The 26,988-nt window shown below is 39.0% G+C and overlaps 1 protein-coding gene across 7 annotated transcripts in view; it reads left to right on the top strand.

The window, feature by feature from the left end:
- Nucleotides 1-26,988, top strand: part of PRKAG2 (protein kinase AMP-activated non-catalytic subunit gamma 2) — a 238,371-nt gene extending 211,383 nt beyond the window's left edge. For all 7 annotated transcript variants that reach the window (XM_060683390.2, XM_087893091.1, XM_087893090.1 and 4 more), the window contains 8 exons: nucleotides 8,246-8,291; nucleotides 11,489-11,543; nucleotides 12,428-12,554; nucleotides 13,534-13,699; nucleotides 18,241-18,278; nucleotides 19,016-19,162; nucleotides 23,161-23,254; nucleotides 26,244-26,988. In XM_060683390.2, coding sequence (XP_060539373.1) covers nucleotides 8,246-8,291; nucleotides 11,489-11,543; nucleotides 12,428-12,554; nucleotides 13,534-13,699; nucleotides 18,241-18,278; nucleotides 19,016-19,162; nucleotides 23,161-23,254; nucleotides 26,244-26,275 — 705 coding nt within the window. In that variant the 3' untranslated portion in view covers nucleotides 26,276-26,988. The remainder of the gene's footprint in view (nucleotides 1-8,245; nucleotides 8,292-11,488; nucleotides 11,544-12,427; nucleotides 12,555-13,533; nucleotides 13,700-18,240; nucleotides 18,279-19,015; nucleotides 19,163-23,160; nucleotides 23,255-26,243) is intronic.

Consider the following 26,988-nt stretch of genomic DNA (forward strand, 5'->3'; position numbering starts at 1 on the left):
AAATATACAAACAATGGAATAGATCTAGTGTGATTGGTTAGTATTCTATTGCAGAAACTTAAATTAGATGTGTAGCTTAAATAGCTATGTAGATAATTAGTGGATTTTGAGTAAATCAGTAACTCTCAGCCTAGTGTACTCATAAGCCAATTTATAACAATTAGCTGTTTACAATGTAGCTTAACAGTATAACAACATTATAACAAAATCTAATACTCTGAAGTCTCCATACAGAGGTGTCTGGAGAAAGGGGATGGCTAGTAAGTGAACAAGCATCACTATATAAACCCCACCTTTTATATATACTTGCATGCCATGTTTTAACACAAATATAAAAGGACAGAGCTAATGTTGTGATGTGATGTACATTTCAATTTGAGACATAACGATTGTTAGGAAAGCATCTATGTTTCTATTTTTATATCCAGCCTGAAATTAGTTATTCCTGATATTTGAATATAGTAGCTGTATTTGAACCTGCCAATAACTGAAAATGAAATATTTCTCCTTTACACATACCGTTCAGATGCACATATTTGATACTTGTTGATCTGTTTCTCTGTCATATATCTGGCATATTGTTAGAATCACATATATTTACATAAATTATTTTTGGACATGGCAGTTTCTGGAGACAATAGAAAAGAGAAAAAAAAGAGCTGGAATAGATAATAAAATACAAAGACCTGCAAATGGAAATAGAACAACTGTGGCAAAAGAAAGCAAAGGTAGTACCAATAACAATAGGCACCTTGGATGCAATCCCAAAACAACTGGAGCACCCCTTGAAGACCATCAGCATTGACAAATTCACCATCAGTTAATTGCAAAAAGTGGCTTTACTCAGAACAGCTTACATCATGCGATGACACCTCTAACACCATCAAACATCAACATCTGCGTACCCCAGGTCCTTGGAAAGGACTTGATTGGTGGATAAAATGCCAAATCTAGTCTGAATCTGGCTGATTGTGCGATGAACCATAATAATTTCCTGTGTTGACCTTTCAGTAAGTGTTGTGTTGAGGGAAAACCACTAATTTTTTTTCCATATCTTTCTTCCTGATATTTTTTTCCTGTTTTACCAAATTTGAGACAATGAAAATAGTCAAGATACTTTTTTCACCTGAAGTTTACACAATAGTTTTAAAAGTGGACATAGCTAAATTGGTACACAGAGCCAGCTGAAGCAAATGTGATATTTAATCTTTCTAAAAGAAATAATCCTGTTTCTTATATGCAAATTAATTATGCCTGCCAATTTGTAACACAGATACCCTTGCTATTGGCATTTATGATCTCAAAGATGTAGAGGAAAGGAAAGCCAACTTAAAAAGTTGCTGGCATTTGGAAAACTAAATGTTACAGTCTGGTTAGTTAAGAAACAGATTGTCCTCCCACAGTAATTCGGTTCATCCTGTCTTCAAATCCCAAATGTACAATTACTGCATTTGCTTATCTTCTTTACTTCCTAGAAGTAGCATCTGCACTTATTTTGTGTCTCATACTCCAGTACATTCAACTATAATTACTCACAGTCATAAGGAGGAAATAATGTATACATCGTAAAGAAAAGTGAATCAAGCTGTAGGCTACTGATCAACCAGGACTGCCAAACTACCAATGCATTAAATGGGATTAGAATTTTCCTTCATGGTATTCCCCAAAGACTGACCCCAGTGTAGTTTCCTTTAAACACACATATATATGTGCCATGATCCTTAGTTGACTGCTTCTGTTATATTATATTTGCAGCATTGAATGGTATATTACTGCACTGCTCATCTCACAATAGTTTTGGTGGTCTTGTCCTAGATCCATTGTGTAAATAATTACACTAACTTAACCAGTCAGTGCAGTACGCCATTTTATTATGGATTCCATGCACCATTCTTTTGCTATAGTATTGCTGTAGTTGTTTTCATTAATTTGGAATGAGGTGACTTTCTCACAACAGTGAACAAGGCAATTTTTTTTATTCAAATGCAGGCACATTCCTTTCACTGCTGAACATATTTGAGTGCAGAATACCCATAAATAGAATTTTAAATATGAATAGAACTCCATCCCCCCCCCCGGTGGGGGGGGGTGTCAACAAAACAGATCTCTTGCTTGTCTGTGGCTGTATGTGCAGATACCCCAGAGCTGACCCCATTGAACAATATCAAGGTTGCCAACTCTAGCAAAGTTCCTTCCACCAAGGGGAAGATGGAATTGATGGAAACTCAACAGGTATTATTGTTTCAAAAGTTGGAAAAATCTGCTTTAGGCTGCCATGTTTTGCCAAGTGTCAGGCAGTGGCAGTGGCAATTTTCTTTGAGGATCCATAGACCATAAAGATACAGTAAGTAAGGAGGTTTTAAGTTCTATTCTTAACTTTAGCAGAGAGATAACAGAAGCTTAAAAGCAAATTTACCAATCAAGATGATGAACAACATATCCTTCTTCAACTCTTAGGAGCCCTAGGGAAACAATAGCAGAAAAACCCCAAGATTACTTAATTTGGCACCTGTTTCTCTGTACAGTTACCAGACATCCCATGTGCTATAAGTTTGCATGATGAAAAGTCAGATCATACTATCATGGGATCGTATAGAAAAGGTCATGAGAATCTGCTACCAGGTGTAAACAATTAAGCTCCTGGCACATGGTCTGGTGCAAGATAGTGACAAAAGATCCTGGTATTGCCCTTGGAATTGGGAACTTCAACACAGAGTTGAAGGTAGATGTTATGTGACTGATATATCTTGAGGTTTCTCCATTATTCCTTAGGGTATTTAAAGGGAGAGCTTTGACCTGGGCTGGGGGTTTGAGCATCTTGGGGTCTTTCCACTGTTATTCCACTGGGGCTCTTGACAGGTGATGAAGAGGGTTGTTGTGCTCTTACGTTTCTGTTTAAATTTGTCTTGGTTTAATTAAGAAACTATGATAAAGTTAACTGCAGCAATACATTTTTTGGGGGTGGGGGGGGAGAACAGCCTTCTTCCTGAGATGCTTCAATCCAATTGGTCTTCTGAAAGCCTGCATGTACTCAGCTTGTTGGCCAGGCCATTAGTGGGAGTTTAGTATGCCTCTTGTTATATGAATTGTCTTGATTATAGTGTGATCATTATTTTTAATTGTATTGAGTTTTATTAATATGTAGTTTACCAACTTTATTAACTTGGTTAAAAAAAGATAACTATAACAGGAAAAAGAGGTTGGAAAGACAGGATCAAGGGGATAAAAAGGTAAAGATTCCCCATGCACATATGTGCTAGTCGTTCCCAACTCTAGGGGTAGTGCTTATCTCCGTTTCTAAGCTGAAGAGCCAGCTCTGTCTGAAGACGTCTCCGTGGTCATGTGGCCGGCATGACTAAATGCCAAAGGCACACGGAACGCTGTTCCCTTCCCCCCAAAGGTGGTCCCTATTTTTCTACTTGCATTTTTTACCTGCTTTCGAACTACTAGGTTGGCAGAAGCTGGGACAAGTAATGGGAGCATACCCCATTACCTGGCACTAGTGATTCAAACCGCTGAACTGCCAATCTTTCGATCAACAAGCTCAGCGTCTTAGCCACTGAGCCACCAGTCCCTTGATCAAGGGGATAGAGAAGCTAAAAAGTTAAAAGGTGACAAAAATATAGGACAAAACAAAACAAAAACTGACTTGTGACTTTCTTCTATATGGTTATAAATATATAGTAAGGTAACCTCTTCTAAAATAAAACACTGATATAAAAGTATACATATTAAACAACCAAAATAACATTACATGTATAAAAAATAATCTTTTATTCTAAGTTTAAACTTAAACATGCACAAAGATATACATGTCTAAAAATAAAAATAAGCAATATTTCTATATAATGGCAGATATAATTGTTGAATCCTAAAATCAAATTTTCATTTTTATCTTTTTATTAAAATGTCTCCATATATTGCTTATTAGCTACTCAGAATTGTTTAAGATGAGTGCTGATATAACTTCTCCAAAATAAATGAATGAATAGTATGCAGCAACAGAATATATTTGCATCTAGTAAATATGAGGCCCTTGTGGTATTGTCTCCAGATATTTCTGAACTGTTGATAGCATTCCTTTTTTTATTTATTTATTAAAACAATTTTTTTTATTTTTCCAACAAAAACCTCTTAAACATAAAATACATCTTTTGAGAGCAAAGGTTTGGTCCGGTCATAGGTAGGTACAATTGCTCGCACTTCTTTAACAAATTTGATTCCAAGTTTCATCCGTTTACATCTTTAAAATAAAAGTCAAACCACAAATTTTTTAACACAAATTCTAACATCTTAATCTAAACATTTAGCATTCTATTGTATTACCATAAATCTTAATTCCCAAATAGACACAGCTCATTTTTATATACCATCTTTAGTTTCCAAATAAACACAATTCTAATTTTTATATCATTTTACAAATCAAAATTTCGTATATATTCCTTAATCTCAAGACCCATTTCATCAAATCTCTATTTTAACCTCTATTGATATACATCTAATTTTCTTAGGCTTATCACCAATTACACTTCTCATTTTACATAAAATCATTTCAAAATCAGTTCACATCATTTAATTATCATTCATCGTCTTCTTTTTCATCCCAACTAATATCCAACATTTTTATCTTTAGGCTGCTTTCCATCCTATTCTCCACATCTCCATCCATTTATTTTGTCTGGTTCCCAGTATACTTTTATTTTGGCTGGTTTCCAGCATATCCTCCTCCACTCCTGAGTCTATTGTTTGGCTGATTCACAGCATTTTTATTTTAGCTGTTTTCCAGCATAATCTCCTCCATTCCTCCCACTGATTACCAACATATTCTCCTCCACTCCTAACTCTGTTTTGTGGCTGGTTCACAGCATTTTTATTTTGGCTGTTTTCCAGCATAATCTCCTCCATTCGTCCCGCTGATTACCAGCATATTCTCCTCCACTCCTAAATCTATTGTTTGGCTGATTTACAGCATTTTTATTTTAGCTGTCTTCCAGCATAGTCTCCTCCATTCCTCCCGCTGATTTCCAGCATATTCTGGCTGATTCACGGCATATTGCGTAGGCTATTTTTCTGCATATTCTCCTCCATGTCTCCCACCAGTTTAGAATAGAAACGTGTTACATCAAATATATTCTCCAGATATTCTCTCCTGGACTATAAATGTTTCTTGAATTTATCCCATATACATACATATTCTTATTTTTCTATAAAAACATCATTTTTATCCACCTTAGGATCAGTTTTCTATATTTATTAATCCATAAGCACCTCCTGTTGATATTCCAAATTCATTTAAGCATTTAAACATTATATTTTCATTTAATCAGACTATTTTATATTCTTATTTCACAACCAAATTTATACACACACACACACACACTGTATATACACACACACACATACATACATAAATACATATATATACATACACATACTTTTTTTAACCATAAATATTCCATTTCAAATTCAATATTGCCAAATTTAAAAGAGAAAAAAAGAAAAACACCTCTTATCAATATTCAAACTACATTTAAACATTACATTTCCCTTTTTAATCAAACTCTTTCATGTTCTTATCTCACAACCAAATGTATTCTATTTCTTCCTTTCCCCATCTGTCCATAAATATTCCCTTTCAAATTCAGTGTTGTCAAATTTAAAGCTCTTTAAAAAAATAATTAAAAAAAAACTTTTTTTTAGTTCTTTTGTAGCATCTATTCCATATCCAAAGTCGATTTTCTTCCCTTCTTTTGTTGCTGCGCCATTTTCTTTTGTTCCTGCGCCTGCTAGTTTCAATTTTAATAGTTCCATTTTATTTCTTCTTTCTTTCCACCAATAAAACCACCAATAGACAGATTGGGAATCTCCAAAGTCAAACACTCTTGGTTATTTTCAAAGTAATCTAATTTAAGTAGTAGAACACATTGTTTCTCTTTCAGCCAAAAGCAATCTGCAATTCACACTTTCACTTAGTCACGGCAATTCTCCATTTTGTCAATTATATGGTCATCTGCTTGTCTCTTTTCTTTTAGCTTTTAAAGTTATCAGGTTCCTATTTATCGCTTTTTTCTTTTTTCTTTCTCCAAAAGTAATCTATTCCAATTTTAAAAAGTTTCTCAATTTTCTGACTTTTTTCAATAGACAGTTATTCCAAATCGGTCAGTAGTAAACTAAGCTCCTTAATGAGTATTTTCCTCCTGCAAGTTATTTTACTAAATCTTCTTGCCCCGCTGATCCGTAGCCGCTATTTAAGGCTAGGGGCTTAATTGTAAAAATCCATGTTCTAAGCACTGCTCTCGCCTGGGTTGCTGTCACTCACCCGGCTTCCAAACGCTTCGCTCTTTTCTCCTTTCTTCCTTCTGCACAGTGTTTCTCCAGTTTGCCCCAGCTTTGAGACAGCCGCCATGGCTGCCGCATCCCCACCACTGGCTCAAAGGGTTTCCTCCAGCCTCCGAGGAACTTGCCCCTTCCTCTTGGCCGTCCAAGGTGTCCGTCTCTTTCCCCTGTCCCTACAGGACAGGTTCGGTCAGCGGCGGTTTGACAGTTGGGGTTTTCGCGGGGCTCATCAGAGCCCTACTATTTCCCCGACTGAATCGCCACGACGCCAAACCGGAACTCTTGATAGCATTCCTTTGTTGGTGAGCTGCTGGGAATTGTTTAACAGCAACTAAAGACCATAGATTCCTTATTCCCGTGATGGTGAACCTATGGCACGCATGCCACAGGTGGCATGTGGAGCCATATTGGTGGGCACGTAAGCTGAGCTCTGGTGCACATGTGTGCACCGGCCAGCTGATTTTCAGACCTTCTGGGCCCACCAGAAGTCAGAAAACATGCTGTTTCTAGCTTCCAGGGGCGGGGGGATGAGGAAGGTCCATTTTTCACTCTCCCCAGGTTCCAGAGCCTTTCTAGAAACCTGGGGAGGGCGAAAACGGCCTTCCCCACCCCCCAGGATGCCCTCTGGAGGCCGGAAACAGACTGTTTTCCGACTTGTGGTTCCATCGGAAGTCCAGTGGCCCGCCGTGCCAAAAGAGGGGGAGTGCGGAGGGGGGGGTCGCGTGCGCATGTGCGGAGGCAGCACACATAGAATTATGGGTGTGAGCACATGTGCGCGCTCCCCCCACGCTCCCCCCGCTTTTGCCACTCGATGCCCTATTCCATTGTAAAGAAAGCATGCCAGTAGTTGTCTTTCACTTCATTAGCAAGATCCAGCAGTTTAATCATTCAATTTTATCACTATTTTAAAAGAAGGAATTCAACTGAGAGCAATTTTTATTTGAATAGTGTTCTTCACTAAGATGTTATTTTGAAAGTACTGTTAATACTGTTTGATTTTAAATGAATAGTCGCAGGAGAAGTATAATTTTTTATTTATGCACAAATTAATATCAAGAATTTAATGCAGTGTAAAGGAAGAATAGTTTTGTTTTCAGAATCTAGCTCTCCCTGTATACTATTTACTATACATATAGTTTCTGCTTTTTAAAAATGTTTCTGTTTTCCTTCCATTTGAGTTGGGTAAACTGTGATGAATTAATCAGTGTAAGCTTCTGTTCAGTGTAACAGTGATGTGTTTCACAGTGGTTTGTACAATGTGGTAAGATATGTACCATTCAACATATATATTAAAATGCAAGCTGGTTCTGTAGTCTTCATTTTTGAAAGAAAAATCATAGCTTTCAATGCCTTAGATTGGCAGTTTTGTAATTCTATCTCCCAGGAAACTCTGAACTCCCACTTAGCATTCATTTGTTAGAACCAATAGGGGAAAGGATTAAAAACTGAAAAAGGAAACAAAGTAAGAGGAAATGTTATTTAGTGATTATCACTGTTCAGACTAGTATTCTGTTGGGGGCCATTGATATTAGAAAATAAAATGTATTTTTCAAAGCACTGTAGGATGAAACATTTGAGACAAATTCCTATTCTAACCAAATTGTTTCTTTTTAATGCAACATACTTGCAACATTGACAGAAATAATAGCGAACTGAATATAGTTCTTAATTCTAATAAGAATCACATCAAGAAAAATGGCAGGGACTTGTCCAGGCAGTTGCCATAATAAGGAATTATTTGAGAGTGAATACTCATATACAAACCACCAAAAGCTCATTAATTAGAAAAGAACCCTCTTAAAGCCCCCCCTTTCCTGTCCTCAATATTTTTATTCAAAGGAAGATGCCCTTTATTTTAATGACTTTCAAAAATATAAATATATGGATTTTTTGTCTTTCTTTTTTATAGGTACAAATCTACGAACTGGAGGAGCACAAAATTGAAACATGGAGAGGTAAGTATATGTTGTGAACCAGGGTGGATAAAAATCAATGATTTTTTTTTTAAAAAATCAAAAAAATCAATGATTTTTTTTTAAGAAATCAAAAAAATCAGATTTTTTTTATTTAAATCGGATTTTTTTGATTTTTATTGAATTTATTTTAATAAAAAACTTTTGGGGTAAAAATCTATCGTAAGATAGTTTTCTATTTAAGATACATAAATAATTTAGTTTATTCAGCATGCAATGGAGCTTAGTTATGTAGCATGAGGCTGTATATTCTGCAACACTAGGACTATCGGTGAGTCAACAGTGGGTCAAAGGAGTAGCAGAGATGACAGTTGCTCTTTAAAAATTATGATTTAAATCGAGTTGATTTAAATCAAGCCTTTTTACTAGTGATTTAAATCAACTCGATTTAAATCAAATCCACCCTGTTGTGAACCATTCAAAATGAATGTGATCCTCCAAACGAGCTGTGCAGCTCTCTTGTTTACTAGATCTTTTATCATCCCCAAATCGAAGAATAGTAATATACCTGTAAATAGATATCCTAGCATTCAGAACTAACTGCATGTCTTGACGCTTGTCCCAGTGAGTGAGATTATTACTTTTCCCTGTACTTCTACAGGTAGTCCTTGAGTTACAACCACAATTGACAACTAACATGTTGCTAAGTGAAATATTTATTAAGTGAGTTTTGCCTCATTTTGCAACCTTCTTGCAACAGTTGTTAAGGGAATCATTGCAGTTATTAAGTTAGTAACATGGTTGTTAAGAGAATGTAGCTTTCTCCATTGTGGGTGGAGGCAGCAGCCAGGATGGTTGTACTCGTCTGATCAGATTGATGGACTGAGTCTGTCATAGCTGTTAAATCCCGCCCTTGTTACTGGGGAGATCCAGCTTTTGACTCAGTCCGTCAGTCTGGACAGGCGTGTGGGACTGTATCACTAGTTTATTTCTGGCTGTTTCTGGCTATTTCTATCTGTGTCTGACTATTTTGACAACCTTATTGTTTCCTCAACTGGTTTTGACCTGGATTGTTATTGACTGCAACTTCGGATTCTCCACACAGTAAGAACTTTGCCTCAGTTACAGGCTTTGCCTGTTTTCTGAGGAGAATTCCTTCCTCCTCTTTTGTAGATTTCCTCATTTCAACCATTTCGACAGTGAGTACAGTGGAACGTGGCGCTCCCATAGGGAGGGCTGAGGACCCTTCCCTTTATTGCTCCGGACCTTGGGGCTTTTAGCAGCAAAATAACTTGTGTGGAGCTTCGTGCTGCCCCTCATGGACGCCGGGCGGCCATTTTGATAAATAACGGCTTTGCCGTTTGAAGGACCCTCTCTTGCTGTCTTCATTCCCTGGCAGGGAGATTTACACAGATTGTGGAGAGGACTCTCTTGGGCAACCGAATCGTTACAAGACACTGGCCATAGCAGAGCTTTAAAATCCCGCTGACAGCACTGATTGTGCGCTTTAATTTGGGTGATCAGCATCAACGACCGTTGATGGAGCTTCGCACTCAGTTTGACTTTGCACTTTCGCACCAACTGATTTGTGGCCATTAACCTTTGTGGAGCTTCGCGCTCCCACCAATAGCGCGCTTCTTCGCGCCGGAGCATTTTGGAGCGGTGCGGTGCCTTTTACGTGAAGCTTCGCGCTCCCAGAACGAGCAGAACTTTTTGGCTCTCCTTTGTGTGGCACGAAGTGCTTGTGGCACTGCCGCCTTGTATCTCTGCCAGTGGCATACTTTGGACGTCCGGAGGGCATTCCGTGTGTATATTAAGTGGATGGCTGTCATCCGTAGAACAGAATCCTTATTTGTGTCCTTCTTCCCGGCTTCCCTGGGTTGCAAGGCGTCGTCAACAACCATCGGATGCTGGATCCGGCAGTCAATTGCCACTGCATACGAACGGTGTTCCTTACCAAGGCCCCCTCACTTGACGGCGCATTCGACCCGCAGTGCAGCTACGTCCGCGGCTTGGGTCACACAAGCCTCCTTGCTCGAAATCTGCAGGGCAGCAACGTGGATTTAGCCTTCTCCCTTCATGCGGCACTACAAGCTGGACAAGTTCGCCTCGGCTGATGCCTCTTTTGGACATAGGGTGCTGCAACGGGTTTATCCTGGGGAGGGTTCTTTGGACCAGCCTGGTCCCCCCCATGTTTCGGGACAATGAACTTGGGTATGTCCCATCCTGGCTGCTGTCTCCACCCACAATGGAGAAGGGGCGTTGGTCCTGCCTGAGACACACCTTCTTGTTGGGTGGAGACAGCAGCCAGACCCTCCCTTCACCAGTCTGGTCTTCCTATCACTTACATTTCTCATTGTCTCCCACATGCCGAGTCTGTTTCTTCGTCTTCGCCAAAAGCTGGATCTCCCCAGTAACAAGGGCGGGACTTAACAGCTATGACAGACTCAGTCCATCAATCTGAACAGACGAGTACAACCATCCTGGCTGCTGTCTCCACCCAAAAAGAAGGTGCTTCTCAGGCAGGACCAACGCCCCTTCCAATTGACTACTTGTCAGAAGGTTGCAAAGTGGGGGATCACATGACCCTAGGACATTTCAATTGTCATAAATATGAACCAATTGCCAACCATCTGAATTTTGGTTATGTGACCATGAGGATTCTGCAATGGTTGCAAGTCATTTTTTCCAGTGCTGTTGCAACTTTGAACGGTCACTAAATGAACTGTTTTAAGTCGAGGACTACCTGTATATTATTTCATTCACATTATCTTTCTCATATAATCGTTGCAGTGATTTCCCCCAGTGGAAAAACACAGTTCCATTGTAGATAGTGACTATGAGTCTTGTCTTAGTTTTATTTTGTTGAGGGTGGGTCCTTTAGACCTTCCATGTGTTGTAGAAAAATATTGATAGTCTATTTGGTCTACTGAATTAAAAAAAAAAAATAACTTACCTTCCTGAAATGTAAATACTTGGATAATCCCAAATTTTCTCTAAAATACTTTCCACAATTTTTGCTATAATTGTGATATTCATCCTCAGACTGTAGTGACCTCTAGTGGTTATTTGGTTCTGAAAACTATTTTTTCCCATTTTCTCTGTTTATTATGATTATTTAATTATTTTTGAATTAAGAAGTCAATAGGTGCTAATTTCTTTACAACAGAGATGTTTATTGTTATGAAATATTTATTGAATATTATAGGTTTATGAAAATATTTTTTTTAATTATACAGAGCTTTATTTGCAAGAAACCTTTAAACCCTTAGTGAATATTTCACCTGATGCAAGGTATATAATTCTTTCCCTTACCTTTTTTATTTGTAAATTCTGTTAATGTTTATTATAAACTCTGTTATTTTTATCACACTATTTCAAACAAAACTTAAAACTAATTCAATATCTGTCAGAAATTAGGGTTTTGATGGCACTCATTTATCTGATACTCACTTTAATGTTTGTATTGATGACTTTTATTGATGACTTGTATAGATGAGTTTGAGGCAGCGATTGCTCAACAGTTAAAGATGCTGAGCTTGTCAGCTGAAAAGCTGACAACCCAGGTTCGAGACTGTGCTGTGCAACAGAGTGAGCTCCTGTTCCGTGTCCCAGCTCCTGCCCACCTAACAGTTCGAAAGCTGCAAATGCGAGTAGATAAATAGCTACCACTTTGATGGGAAGGAAACAGCATTCTATGCACCTCGTATAATCATACTGACTAAGGAAAATGTTTTTGGATAACACTGGCTTGCTCAGCTAAGAAACTGAGATGAGCATGCCCCCTAGAGTTGGACACAAAAGGATAGGGGAAACCTTTACTTTGATAGATCAGTTATCAACTTTGAATTATCAACTTATTGGTCACTATCAATAACTTTGAGCCTTGATAACTTTCTTCTTTCTCTACTGTATATCTTCCCACAATTCTCCTTATAATGATTCTTCTCCTAGAACGTTCTTACTAGTTTTTTGATATAATATTGGTATTAAAATATACGTAACATGTCTAGTTGAGAATTAAAATTGTATATTCTTCAGTTTTCACAATTTCCTTGAATGTTGCTTATTAAGAATCATTTATACTTTGGATTTTTAGTAATTCTTTTGTAGTGGAAAAATGTCCTTTTAATAAGTCAATAGAATTGTACTAATAACTGCAATTATTTTCTCTTTAGCCTTTTTGATGCTGTATATTCACTGATCAAAAACAAAATCCACAGATTACCAGTTATTGATCCTGTGAGTGGAAATGCACTTTATATACTTACCCATAAAAGAATACTCAAGTTTCTCCAGCTTTTTGTAAGTAGAACTATAATTTTATTCTGTTCTAATTATCTAGTAAATCCATTGTATAAATATTAAAAAAATATCCTGGGTCTATGTCAGTACCTTCCAGTTTGCAAAATGCAAACACCATTATATTGACTAGCCAGATTGTCTCTACATCATAAATTCTACCTTGAATAGAAAAGCGCACTTTAGTAAAGTCTACTTTGGTTGTATTAGCATTGATAGCTGCATGTGGCATAGGTATGTGTAAGGCAGATAATTCGGTTTGCATCTTATTTATTAAATTAAAAATGGTATATGAAAGTGTTGAATGTCCCTAAGTGATGATGGGTTATGGAGGTCAGTATTGATGCCTTCTTTTGAACACCATGGCATATGGAAGGTTGGGACATGGAATGTAAGAGAAATAAATGGTAAAAACATGAACTGTCAGGTGAAATGAAATAAAGAAAAATAAAATTCAAACCTATTGGCCCTGCTGAAGTAGAGTTTTAAATTTCTGCCCTTCCTGATTCATTAAGGTTTCCTGGGAGGGGGCAGGTGGTGGGGGTTCATTCAGTGAGGATACATATTGGAAAAAGATGTATAGTTTCCATTATACATACAGGAAAAATTAACACTGAAAGTTTCAAATCTGAAAGTTTTATCTAAGATGATTTCTGATGTTCCAAATAAGGACAGTGGTAAAAGTAGAGCATTCCATTGATAGAAGCATTGTGAGGATGAAACATAAAAGAACTAAAAGCTGAATATTCATTTTAAACAAATGTGACATTTAGATTTCAGTTTGCACACTAATTTTAGGCTTGCTAAATTTCAGAATTGGTTTAAATATTTAAGTATTTATTTAAAGATTTATTGAATTGGAAGAATTGAAGAAATACATTCCTTGTGCAGTTTTTTTAAAAAAAGAATATTGGCTTATGTGCCTGGAAAACGCTTTTTAAATGATTATTTTTAAAAATTTGTCTTTTATGCTTTTTTCAAGGTGTCAGAAATGCCAAAGCCTGCCTTTATGAAGAAAAATCTGGATGAACTTGGAATAGGAACTTATCATAATATTGCCTTTATACATCCAGACACTCCTATCATTAAAGCCTTGAATATATTTGTAGATAGAAGGATATCAGCACTACCTGTTGTGGATGAGTCAGGTGAATAATAAGGATTATCAAGTTTGTTACTGTTTATTGTGAGTTCTAAAGACTGGAAATGTTTTTAAATTTTAAGAAGACAACCCCAAAATGCAGATCTGCAGGATTGAGATTTGAAGCACTTTTATGCCCACCTCACATCAAAATATTGTGCATACCTAATTACTTTATTTTACTTTTACTTTTATTTGATTTATATACCGCCCTACTCCCTAAGGACTCAGGGCAGTGAACAGCCAACAATAAAATACATATATACAAAATTTAAAAAGCAGAAATAAAACCGAATTAAATAGTTTGGCCCAGACAAATTTACAACCCCAATCAATTTAAAACAAATTTAAACTTTGAATATTAAAAATACTAAAAAATATTAAAAAATTAAAAATGTTTAAAAAGAGGGAGAAAGTTAGGCCAGGCCCACCTGGTGAAATAAAAAGGTCTTTAGAGCGCGGTGGAAGGTGCGCAGATCCGGGATCCTCCGTATCTCCGGGGGGAGCTCGTTCCAGATAGTAGGTGCCCCCACAGAGAAGGCTCTCCCCCTGGGTGCCACCAGTCGACATTGTTTGGCCGATGGCATCCGGAGTAGCCCCTCTCTATGAGAGCGTACCGGCCAGTGGGAGGCTATTGGTGGTAGTAGGCGGTCTCGCAAGTACCCAGGTCCTGAGCCATGGAGCGCTTTAAAGGTGGTAACCAAAATCTTGAAGCGCACCCGGAAGACCACCGGTAGTCAGTGCAGCTCGCGCAGGAGGGTTGTTACATGGGAACGCCATGCCGCTCCCATTACCACCCGTGCAGCCGCACTCTGCGCCAGTTGGAGCCTCCGGGTGCTCCTCAAGGAGAGCCCCATGTAGAGAGTGTTACAATAGTCCAGGCGGGAGGTGACGAGGGCATGAGTGACCGTGCGTAAGGAGTCCTGATCCAGAAAGGAACACAACTGGCGAATCAGGCAAACCTGATGAAAAATCCTCCCGGTCACGGCCGTCAAGTGCTCTTCTAAAGACAGCCGTGAATCCAGGAGGACGCCCAAGTTGCGCGCCCTCTCCGTGGGGGCCAATGATTCGCCCCCAATAGTAAGTGATTCGCCCCCAATAGCCAACTGACTATATCGGGACGTCGGAAACCACAGCCACTCGGTCTTGGATGGGTTGAGTCTGAGCCTATTCCTTCCCATCCAGATCCGCATGGCCTCCAGGCACCGGGACATCACTTCAAGGGCATCGTTGGGGTGGTCTGGGGTGGAGATGTATAGCTGGCTGTCATCAGCATACTGATGGTACTTCACCCCGAAACCACGGATGATCTCACCCAGCGGCTTCACATAAATGTTGAACAGGAGGGGTGAGAGGACCGACCCTTGCGGCACCCCGCATATGAGGGGCCTCGGGGTCGACCTCTGCCCCCCTGTCAACACAGACTGCGACCAGTCAGAGAGAAAGGAGGAGAACCACTGCAACACAGTGCCTCCCACCCCTAACTCTTCCAACCGGTGCAGCATGATACCATGGTCGATGGTATCAAAAGCCACTGAGAGATCTAACAGGACCAGGACAGAGGAGCACCCCCTGTCCCGAACCCTCCAGAGATCATCTACCAACGCGACCAATGCCGTTTCCGTGCTGTACCCGGGCCTGAAGCCCGACTGGAACAGATCCAGATACGTCATTTCATCCAGGTGCTGGGGGAACTGTTGCGCAACCACACTCTCAACAACCTTCGCCACGAAGCGAAGGTTGGAGACCGGACGATAGTTTACCAACATTGCCGGGTCCAGGGAAGGCTTCTTGAGGGGAGGCCTCACCACCGCCTCTTTCAAGGCGGCGGGAAAGTCACCCTCACCCAACGAAGCATTTATAATCCCCTGGAGCCAGCCTCGTGTCACTTCCCGGGAAGCCAGCACTAACCAGGAAGGACACGGGTCCAATAAACAAGTGGTCGCGTTCAGTCTGCCCAGAATCCTATCCACGTCCTCGGGTCAAAGGATCAAACTCATCCCAGATAACATTCTCAAGACCTGCCCCAGTCCCTCCCCCTGAGACTACCCAGTCAGAGTCCAGATCTTCCCAAATCTGAGTGATTTTGTCATACAGATATTGAACAAAATCCTCGGCTCTACCCTCCAAGGGGTCCTCCCGCGCTTCCTGGTGGAGCAGGGAGCAGGTCACCCTAAAGAGGGCGGCCGGGCGGTCATCTGATGATGCAATAAGAGCAGCAAAATAACTACATTTCGCTGCTTTTATCACCACTAGGTAATTCCTAATATGGGATCTTACTAGTGTCCCTTCAGATTCAGAAAGACTGGCCCTCCAACTACTCTCTAGGCATCTTTTCCGGTGCTTCAACTCCCTCAGCTCCTCGGTGAACCAAGGAACCAATTGAGATCAGTGCTGGGTCAGAGGCCGCAAAGGCACGACCCAATCCAGAGCTCCAGCGGCCGCCCTATCCCAGGCAGCCACTAGGTCTCCAGTCGAGGCGTGTGCCAGAGCCTCAGGAAATGGCCCAAGCTCCATCTGGAACCTGTCAGGTTCCATCAGACGCCTGGGGCGGAACCATCTTACTGGCTCCGCCTCCCTGTGGCGGGGTGCAGCGGTTCGAAGGTCGAGACGAAGGAGAGAGTGATCTGACCATGACAAGGGCTTGGTAACTATATCCCCTATCTCAAGATCCCTCAACCACTGTCCAGAGACAAAAAACAGATCCAGCGTGTTTCCCCCTGTGTGGGTAGGGTCATGAATTAGTTGGGTCAGGTCCATAGCTGTCATGGAAGCCATGAACTCCCGAGCCACCTCAGACACCTCGCCCACGGACAGCAGGTTGAAATCCCCCATGAGCATAAGCCTGGGGGTATCAACCGCCACCGCGGCGATGACGTTAAGTAGCTCGGGCAGGGCTGTTGCCACGTGGCAGGGAGCCAGGTACGTGATCAGCAAACCCATCTGAACCCCATGACCTCATTTCACAAGGAGGGATTCACAGCCGGCCGTCTGAGGAACAGTGGCCTCCCTCGGTCTCAGACCTTCTTTAATGATAACCGCTACCCCCCCGCCCCTCCCCTGTGACCTCGGCTGATGGAATGCTTGGAAACCTGGCGGGCACATTTCAGCGAGGGGGACCCCCCCCCCTCCTGGCCCAACCAGGTCTCCATAACGCCTGCCAGGTCCGCACCCCCCTCCTGAACAACCTGGGGGACGAGTGGAGCCTTGGGGGCCGGAGCACGCCACCGCTCGTAGACAGCGAGTGCGCACTCCCCTAACACGATATGGCCCCCTGCTCCCGCCATATCTACCCCTCCCACCTACAGTATTGATGTTCAGAATACTATCCGGATGAGCTCTAACCCTCCCTTGACCCCGGGTCCCCCAACCCCCACGCCGCGCTTCACAACCAGACCCGACCCGACCCTCCCCCTTGTGGGTTATCCCCCATACCCACAACCCAAGTTCCAATCTGACCCTCCCCCTCCCTGGGATCCCTTAAAAGTTTGACTAAAAATTTCAATAGAAAACCCCTCAATCCCCTAGTTTTCACGTGCCACCTCTCTGGGTCCCAGAACCCGTCCTTGAGGTGGGCCCTCGATAGCGAGGAGGGCCACATCTGCGAGAGGGGGGAATCTCGCAGACCAAGAAGTTCAGTCCTAGAATACATCTGGGGGACTGTAATGATGATAGATAGGCTGACATAGTCCGGGAACCTCAAAAGAGGAAATTTCATCGGCTGATGACAAAGTCCAGGGAGAAATGTAGCAAGCGATGAAACCAAAGCCCTCCCCATTGCTCTCTCACTGCAATGTGGGGGAATCCAAAGGTCAAGGACCACATGGACTGCTCTCTCACACCGGCCATGTTGGGAGCACTAAAACCCCAGTCCTGCCGCCGGCAGGCAAGTTCCATCAGTTTGGTACATCTAGGGGATTGAGGGGTTTTCTATTGAATTAGAAAAATCTTTGAAGATTTCATTATTTATTTAGATCAATGTTTCTCAATGCTGACAAATTTAAGATGCATGGTTTTCAGCTCCCAGAATTCCCCAGTCAACATTCTGGATCACTTTTCCTATAGCTTCATGTGGATGGTTTAAAAAAAAGAAATAAATATTATTCCTAAATAAGCCCTAAAAACCATATTACTGGGAACTAACATAGTTCTGCAACATCATCTGGGAGTTGGTCAGCCGAAAAATATGGCTAATCACCGTGTGTCATCATCAATGCGGTGTCATGCTGCGCCAAAGTCCAGCAAAACAACTCAGATTTGTTCCAAAGGCAGGTCATTCACCAAAATAGTTAATATTCCAAAACAGAATCTAAATCTATAAACAAGGATATGTGCTTTAATGTTCAGGAAAATATTCTATTTCTTCTCATATGGAATTTGCAATTCAACTGTGTGACAGAGTTCATGGTTTTTTCTTAGTTGTTTTCCTTAGCCCATAAAGCTAGAGAAGCAAATGTTATCTTTCCAAAATCTGGAATTAATATTACTTAATTTAGTTTGTCAATTATCTTTGATCACATTATAAGGCTTATCTTCTTCCCTTTTTAGGAAAAGTTGTAGATATTTATTCCAAATTTGATGTTATAGTAAGTATTATTGGTTTTTTTTATAATATTCCTCAATGTGACTACTCTGTAATATGCCCTGGTTCATAGGATTAGGGTTACTCTGTGTGAAGTTACTTTGTTAATATGTTAAATAATATTTTGAAAGCTTCTTTATAACTACTGAAATAGTTCTCCCCCCTCCCCCACATAATACTAGAACAGTAGTCATACTCGGAGTTCATGTAACATGGTATTTCCAAAAAGCAAAGTAGTGAATTTTGCATAAGTATTATAAAGTGAAGCACCAAAACTGTTAAGTAAAAATGAGAAGAAAAAAACAAATTTGAGGTTTTATTTTATGAATACTTTTGATTTAATTTAATCTAAAGCAATTCCATGGATACTTTATAAAAAGTGGGAATAAAATTCTTGCTAATTGTCATTAATGAGAATGCTGGGACAAAGTGAAAGGAAAGGGAAACTGTTCTCCCTATCTCCCACCCCCACCCCAATTTTTAACCTTAAAAAGTTAAAAATTAAGTACCACTAATGTGTAGTATGCATTGTTTTTAACCAAAACACTCTTTTCTTGCACCCAATTAATCCAAAATATGTATGATGGTATCATGGGGGGCACATACAGGTTTGTCTACTTGGCTTTTTTCCATTAGTTAAATCACAACATATGGATCACACTTCTGGAGTAAAATAATGAAATACGTTGGCTGTGCATAAAAAGTGGAATTGACTCATCTGTAACTGCCTTTTTTTTCTAGAATCTTGCTGCTGAAAAAACTTATAATAACTTAGATATCACAGTGACACAAGCTCTCCAACATCGCTCTCAGTATTTTGAAGGTGTTGTGAAATGTAATAAGCTGGAAACGTTGGAGACAATTGTGGATCGGATAGTTAAAGCTGAGGTGAGAATTTGGGAGGGGGCACAGTAGTTTTCTGAACAGCACTGCTTATGAGATTTTTCCAGAGAGTATACAGATGGTAACAGTATAAGAATATCATGATATAATACAAAATTCATTAAAAATTTATTCCAGCCACTTTTTTAAAAAGTGCAATAAATTTATTGTGATTATTTTGCTTTTTACACTGATTTATAAGGATTGTTAAATTTCCTAATTAAGCATGCTACTTTCATTGAGATTTCAAAGTGGTATTACTATGTAAATATAGATAGTTTGGAAAAAGTTTGTTGATGTGAATGGATTAAACCATCAAAACATTTAAGAACTGCTAGGAACAAATGTGTTGAAGATGTGTGAGAACAGCATGATAGAAACATTCTGTTAACACACCTTTATGTGATAATTAAAATAGCTTAAAAAGTGAATAAGAAGAAACTGTTCAACCTCTCACTTTTTTAGCAATCAGCAATCTATTCTAAATAAGGGATAATTGAGATGTACCCTCAAAACACTGCATATCTTCTGCAGGGTAAAGCTGTTCTTTGCTTTGCTTTGATTGCAAGTTTGATTCACTTGCAGACAATAGGGCCAGGCTAGAAAAGTATGCCCATTTCATTCTAGCATACACATTCATGTATCCTAAAATTTTACTTCTTTCTGCTTTTTCCAAGTAGTATTTGGCTGGATTTTGAGAATGCATGGGTAATCTTCCCATATAGCTAGTCATCACTTATCTAAGTTCATGGTTTCTTTTTCCAATTCTCTTCCTCCAGCCACCATCTTTTCAAAATATAATTTTAAAAAAGCCCCAAAATGTTCTGAATTGTTTTCTATAAACTAAAATCAGCAATGGCCTTAAAATATTTTGTTCTGTGGCCAAATGAAGACAGGAACAAATTACAAAGAAGTCAAGAGTCAAGTAAAAAGAGTAGGGAGTACTATGTATGCTCTTTTGAACCTCTACAGCAAAGAAAGATAAATTTAACAAACAAATTAATTATAGTTATGTATTATTCAGGAGCCCATTTGTGTAAGAAAGTTATCAAACTTGAAAAGAAAGATTACTTGATGTAGTCATAGACATATTGAACCCATTCATCATAATATTCCTACATAAAATATCACCAATATAAGATAAACACTATAAAAATAGAATTTCCCCCCTTTTCTGTTTCTTTCCTGTGTTCCCCATTTGTATCAGGTGGGTATGACTGTTCAAATACAAGAGAAGAGGAGCTCTAAATTGCCTGGCCGGTAGGTGTGGTTCACCTCTGTCCTCCATTGTTGAAAAACCTTGACTTGATTCTGTGTGCTTACTTTTTGACAGAGTGCCCACCCTTTTTTTTATCAATTCTTTTCAATTCACAATATTTCCTAAAATGGACACAAAATGAGAAAATGGTAGCAAGAAGAGTAGTTTACAAAGGTGGGAATTCTGGGCTCTTCAGGTTGTTGTTGAAATTTAACAGCATGGCCTGGCTAGCCAAGGCAATGCTAGGAGTTGAAGTTCAGCACATCTAGAAGACCATAGATTCCCCATTCCTGCCGTAAAATATCACCTTTGTAGGAATGGGGAATTAGTGGCCCTTAAGATTCCCTTTAAGGTAGGAATGCTAGGTAGGATCATTTATCACTGTCATAGCATTTTATTTTTCCAAAGGATAATATTTCTTGAAATGCCCTGCAGAAATTATAATCTGTTTGCCTTTTTAATCAAATGAACATCTTTCCCTTGATCCTCTGACCAGTTCCAGTTAATGCCATTGTTATCAAATATTGAGAAACAGAAATTTTGAGACCATTTTTAAATCTCATATACAATTCATTTGCAGTAACCTGAACTGTAAGTTTCTGGAACATTAGAAATGGTATAACACGTTGATCTAGATAAGTTCTATAAGACCCTCACTTGGATTAAATGATGTGAAGAGGGGTGAAAAAGATCTGATGCCTATTGGTTTCATATAGCTGTTAAATACAGGAAGTCCTTGCTTTTGGAGTTACAAGGTAGGACTGGCAACTTGGTCATTAAATGAAGCAGTTGCAACTCTGTTTATGATCTTCCTTTAGCTTTCCTTTGCTTTACAAATCTATAGAGTTTATAAATGCAAGGATTGAATATAGAGCTTTTCATTGCCCTTTTAACTGCAAACAATTGTTTAGAGACTCAATAAGGACTACCTGTAATACAAACAATGTAACAGAACCTTGTGAACTTCCATATTGTAATTGCCAATACAGTTCTTTTACTCCAATTTCTGAAGCTACAAAACAACCCAGAAGATTGCAGTTTGTTTTATGTGAAATCAATGTTTGATCCAGAAAAACAAGGAATGGCTTACAAAGAATCCAATTTACATTATTTGAGTTTAAAGTGATTTTCATATCTTGACTAATAGAAGAGAATATTGGTAGTTAAAAATTAAACTGTAAAGTTCTTGGAACCAGGATCTGAGAGCACCAAGAACTCCATGTATTTTTGCTAATTGGAGTTCCCATATTCAGACATAATGCCTGTATTCAAAGATACCATTAACTAACTCTACATGACTAGGATTTCTGGTTATGGTTTGTTGGAAATGCCAGAAATGGCTGTTTTGCTCATAGTTGCTCAAACTATTATGGCTATGTACACAATTTAAACTAAGCCAAAAGCAAATAAGCATAACAATGGCTTAGCACAAAACGTGAGCTTGGCCAGTGGCAAGCTATGATTAATATGGCATTCTCAATAATTTCCCGTCTCACATAAAGGAAAAAAAAAACAGCATATAGATACAGAAGGCTTATTCATCTCTTGACTTCTGTAATATCCAAATCTTAACCTAATATTACAGATTGGATTGAAGCCTATTAAGTAAGACTAGATATTTGATTCCCCCAAGCAGTTAACTCCTTACCCCAGTGCACAGAGTGAATGGTTGCTTTCCGCAACCTTCAGACACTGCATATAAGATGGAGACTTGTTGGTCTGCTTGAGTTTACTCACATTGCCTTCCTTTGTCTCTCCTGTCCTCCTATTGGCTATACCTGTATTCAGTTAGCTAAAGGTAAAAATGGGAATTTACATACACACACACACACACACACACACACACACACACACACACGCTCTTGGTAAGATTACACATAAATTAGTTTTTGCTGTCATATATAATATACTTCTTTCAAATCTCATGATCTTCAAAAATAATACATGACATATAGGTTAGCTATGCAAAATGTTTGCTGGGAAATCGCTGTCATACTATACTGTTTGGAGCATAAACACGCAATTAGGATGAAGTTTTTATTAGGTTGTTCTAATTTTAAATATAGTTTATGTTTGAAAACAGTAACATTACACTTCACTTTTATCATAAAAATAGACTTGTTGTCTTTAACCTATTCCTTGTTAGATTACGTTTCAGTATTTAAATTATAATCTCTTTTATCAAGAATCTTCTAGTTAAATGTATTTAACCAGTGCCAATTCTGTTAGAACCAATGAATACCTACATACAAAGAGATCATTGCTTTTAAACTAATACTTTGTTAGTTTTTCAACAATTACTCTTGATTAGCTGTGTGAAATTCACCTGTTCTAGTGTAGAATATGTAAGCCTTTAGTTTTACCTAAGTCCACAGAAAGGATCTATGTGCCAGTGCACAGTACTGATAGTTAAGAACAGGACTTGGAATGTGTTCCAATGGCATATTGTTAATAAAGCTAAATGTAACTTGATCCAGACGTCAGATGGGAGTTTGGGGAAACAGATGTATTGCTAATATTTGCTCTTTGTAGACTACATAAATTACTTAAGTAAGAATGGCTCTCTAAAGGAAAACAAAGCCACTTTTTAGAAAGTGCTTAAAATGTTCATGTTAATTTGATTTGGGAACTAAGCATTCCTCTATATAAAATAATCCAATTGTCTCTTAACCTGAATATTCTTATTTTTATTGTGCTTATGAGGACAATTGGACAGCCATTACTGTTATGTGCATTGTGTTTGCAGGTTCATCGGTTGGTGGTTGTGAATGAAACTGATACTATTGTTGGCATCATCTCCCTCTCTGACATCCTCCAAGCATTAGTGCTGACGCCAACAGGTATGAGTTCCCCATTTTCTCTAGCAACACGACAAGTATTTTACATTGCTTTTATCTTTATAAGAACTCCTAAAACATAGGCAGACTATGAAAGGATTCCCCCATTGAAATTGAGGACAATGAATAAGGATATTTTTATGTACGTGCCTCTCAAATGTAGTAATAATTCATTTTAAACCAGCATATGCTTTAGATATAATCCTCCAATTTAAAAAAAAAATCCTTAAAGCTTTTTTTTTATTTGATTTATATGCCGCCCTTCTCCAGAGACTCAGGGCGGCTTACAATGTGCTAAGCAATAGCCTTCATCCTTTTGTATATTTATACAAAGTCAGCTTATTGCCCCAACAAACTGGGTCCTCAATTTACCTACCTTAGAAAGGATGGAAGGCTGAGTCAACCTTGAGCCTGGCGACATTCGATCTTACTTTAATTGCAGACAGCTGGTGTATACCAGGTGAGTTCTACTCCTGTCTTAGGTGTGAAAACCAACTAGGTGACTTCCTCAGCCCAGCCCAGCCCAGGGCTACTGTGGGGAAAAATAGGAGGAGGAATAAGTATTAGGTAGGTTTATATTTATTTATTTATTAAGTTTATATGTCACCCACTTCACAAGTTGAGCATTCATGATGTTTGTTACCTTGACTTATTTATAAACATAAGAAAGGTAGGATTTTAAAAATCTTTAAAAATAATATTATGGGTGAGTATGTTCTTCCATGCAGTTTGTACGCTGAGATTTCTTAAACATTACAAGTGAACAAGAAAATTATTATTATTGTTAAGTATCTTTGACATTAACAGAGTCCTGATTCAGTCTCAACAGAAAAGTTTAAAATAAATAAAAGACATTAATATATCAGCTGCACTAGAAATTTGTTGTACTAGAAGTTTAAAAGTATATTGTAAACTAGAAATATTCAAATTGATCTAAATATGCATAAAAAGATTTTTGACAGAATACATAAGAGATTTTGAAGTAAATTATGAAGTTGGAAGTGGATGTTTTAATCCATTGAGTACATATAGAGACCTGGCATATACAGTTCATTCAGATAGTGTTCAGACCTCCTTCACTTTCATCAATTTTGTTATGCTGAAGCCTAACTCTACAGTTGTTGAAATTTATTTTTTTCCCTCATTAATCTACACTGGATACCCCATAATGCCAAAGTGAAAATAGAATTTTTAAAATGTCTGTAAATTTATTAAAAAGAAAAAACTGCATTATCACTTTGGCATAAGTATTCAGATCTTTCACTCAGTACTTTGTTGAAGCACCTTTGGGCATGATGCAACAAGCTTTGCACACCTGGATTGGGGGATTTTCTGCCTTTTTTTTTTTGCAAATCCTCTCAAGCTCAGACAGGTTGGATGGTCATCATTGGTGGACAGCCATTTTCAGATCCCTCCAGAGATGTTCAATACAGTTCAAGTCAAGTCTTTGGCTGGGCCACTCTAGGGTATTCACAGAGTTGTCCCTAAGCCACTCCTATGTTGTCTTGGCTGTGTGCTTAGGATTGTTGTCATGTTGGAAAGTGAACCCAGATTCAGCCCAATCTGAGATTTTGAGCGCTGTGGAATAGGTTTTCATTGAGGATATCCCTGTACTATACTCCATTCAGCTTTCCCTTAATCCTGACCAGACTCCCAGTCCCTGCCCTGAAAAATACCCCCCCACCACAGCATGATATCATCATCATGCCTCTCTGTTGAGATGGTATTGGGCAGGTGATGGTACCTGATTTCCTTGAGTTATAATATTTAGAATTGAGACTGAACAGTTCAATCTTGGTTTCATTAGACCAGAGAATCTTGTTCCTCAGTCTGAGAGTCCTTCAGGTGCTTTTTTACAAACTCCAAGTGGGCTTTCATGTGTTTTGCACTGAGGAGAGACTTCTGTCTAGCTACTCTGTCATAAAGCCCCAATCAGTGGAGGGCTGCAGTGGCAGTTGTCCTTCTGGAACTCTGTCCCATCTCCACACAGGATCTCTGGAGTGGAGTCAGAGTGACCATTAGGTTCTTGGTCATCTTTCTAAGGCCCTTCTCCGGCAATTGCTTTGATTGGGTGATCAGCTCTTGGAAGAGACCTGATTGCATCAAACGTCTTCCATTTGAGAATTATGGAAGCCATTGTGCTGTTAGGAACCTTCAGCGCAGCGGAAATTTTATTGTAGCCTTCCCCAGATCTATGCCTTGCAATAATCCTGTCTCTGAGCTCTGTAGGCAGTTCCTTTAACCTCATGGCTTTTGCTCTGCTACATATGCATTCTCAACTGTGAGGCCTTCTGTAGAGATCTGTGCCTTTCCAAATCATGCCCAATCAATTTAACATATGTCGACTCCAAATCAAGGTGTAGAAACACGTCAGCAAGTCGAGAGAAATGGGAGGCACCTGAACTAAATGTCAAGTGTTATTGCAAAGGGTTTGAATACTTATGCCAATGTGCTATTTCAGTGTTTTCTTTTTAATAAATTTACAGACATTTCTAAAGTTCTGTTTTCACTTTGTCCTTATGGGGTACTGAGTGTAGATTAATGAGAAAAAAATGAATGTCAACAACTGTAGAATCAGGCTGCAAAAGTGACAAAAGTGAAGGGAGTCTGAATACTTTCTGAATGTATATAAGCCTTTAATATAGGAAAAGCAAAAGTGTGAGTAGCACTGAGGTGAACTAGACAGTGCTGGACCTAATCCATCTGTGCAGAAATCCTTAGCCCTGTGATGCAAGTGTGGCATTATCTTGAAATGGGCTCAGATTTGGTAGGTGCAGTCTGTATTTCTTACAGGGTATAGCATGAAACACTAAAGTAACTAATTTTGTGAAATACAATAGGAATAAAAAAGAGGGGAAATAATCCTACAGATAATACACCACAAGAGAAACATATTTTAAGGGAAACCATGAGAAAGCAAGCTGTAAATGGGAAAATACACACTTGCTACACAGAGATGCCAGAGATTTATCTATTTGCTGTTTATTAACAGGCGCCCGGCAAAAGGAGAGTGGAACTGAATGACTGCTTTGAACAGAACCATCTTGGAAAGAAGAATTTGAATAAAGTGGCTGGGTCATCTTTGCCTCAAGAACATTGATGGCAGTAGAGAAGAGTCAAGTGATGATGAGAATGTGTGTGTATTAGGCTAAGTGATGGATAGTCTATTATTTCCCAGTGACTGTCGCAAAACAAGCAGCATGACAAAAAGCTTCTGTATTCAATGCAGGCTTGCATTTCAACATGTTTGCCAAAAGATTTCATCTGATGTCCATCTCAAATGCACTGGAAAAGAATAGCATTTAATGTTATGTTTTAATCTGATGCAAGTCACTGGTCAGCAACAGATCTCCGACATAAGGCAAGTGTATGGCATATTCATATCAGAGTGCCTTATGTCAAAAAGCCAACAATATGTCATCACTGTTGCCCATCATAGTAAAGGAACTTGCTCTGTGAAACAAGACACTGTATTTGAAAATTCAAGTCGCTAAGCCTAAAACCAAATCAATTTCAGTTATCATTAGATTTGTTCTAAAAGCTGTAATTTAAATATCAGTAGATTACTTTAAACTTTAATTACAACTGTGTGTTTCTAAATGTTACATTCTGAAGAGAGATGGTAAAACAAAACTGATTAAAAGCAGCTTTATTTATTTTTATTTCTGCAATTTTTACACATCTTTGGTGGATAGTTAAACTTCACCATATTCATTAATAAAGCATTGATTCATATA

The sequence above is a fragment of the Pantherophis guttatus genome, chromosome 4 (assembly GCF_059756535.1).
Source record: "Pantherophis guttatus breed Tessera chromosome 4, ASM5975653v1, whole genome shotgun sequence".
In the NCBI taxonomy this organism is placed as follows: domain Eukaryota; kingdom Metazoa; phylum Chordata; class Lepidosauria; order Squamata; family Colubridae; genus Pantherophis; species Pantherophis guttatus.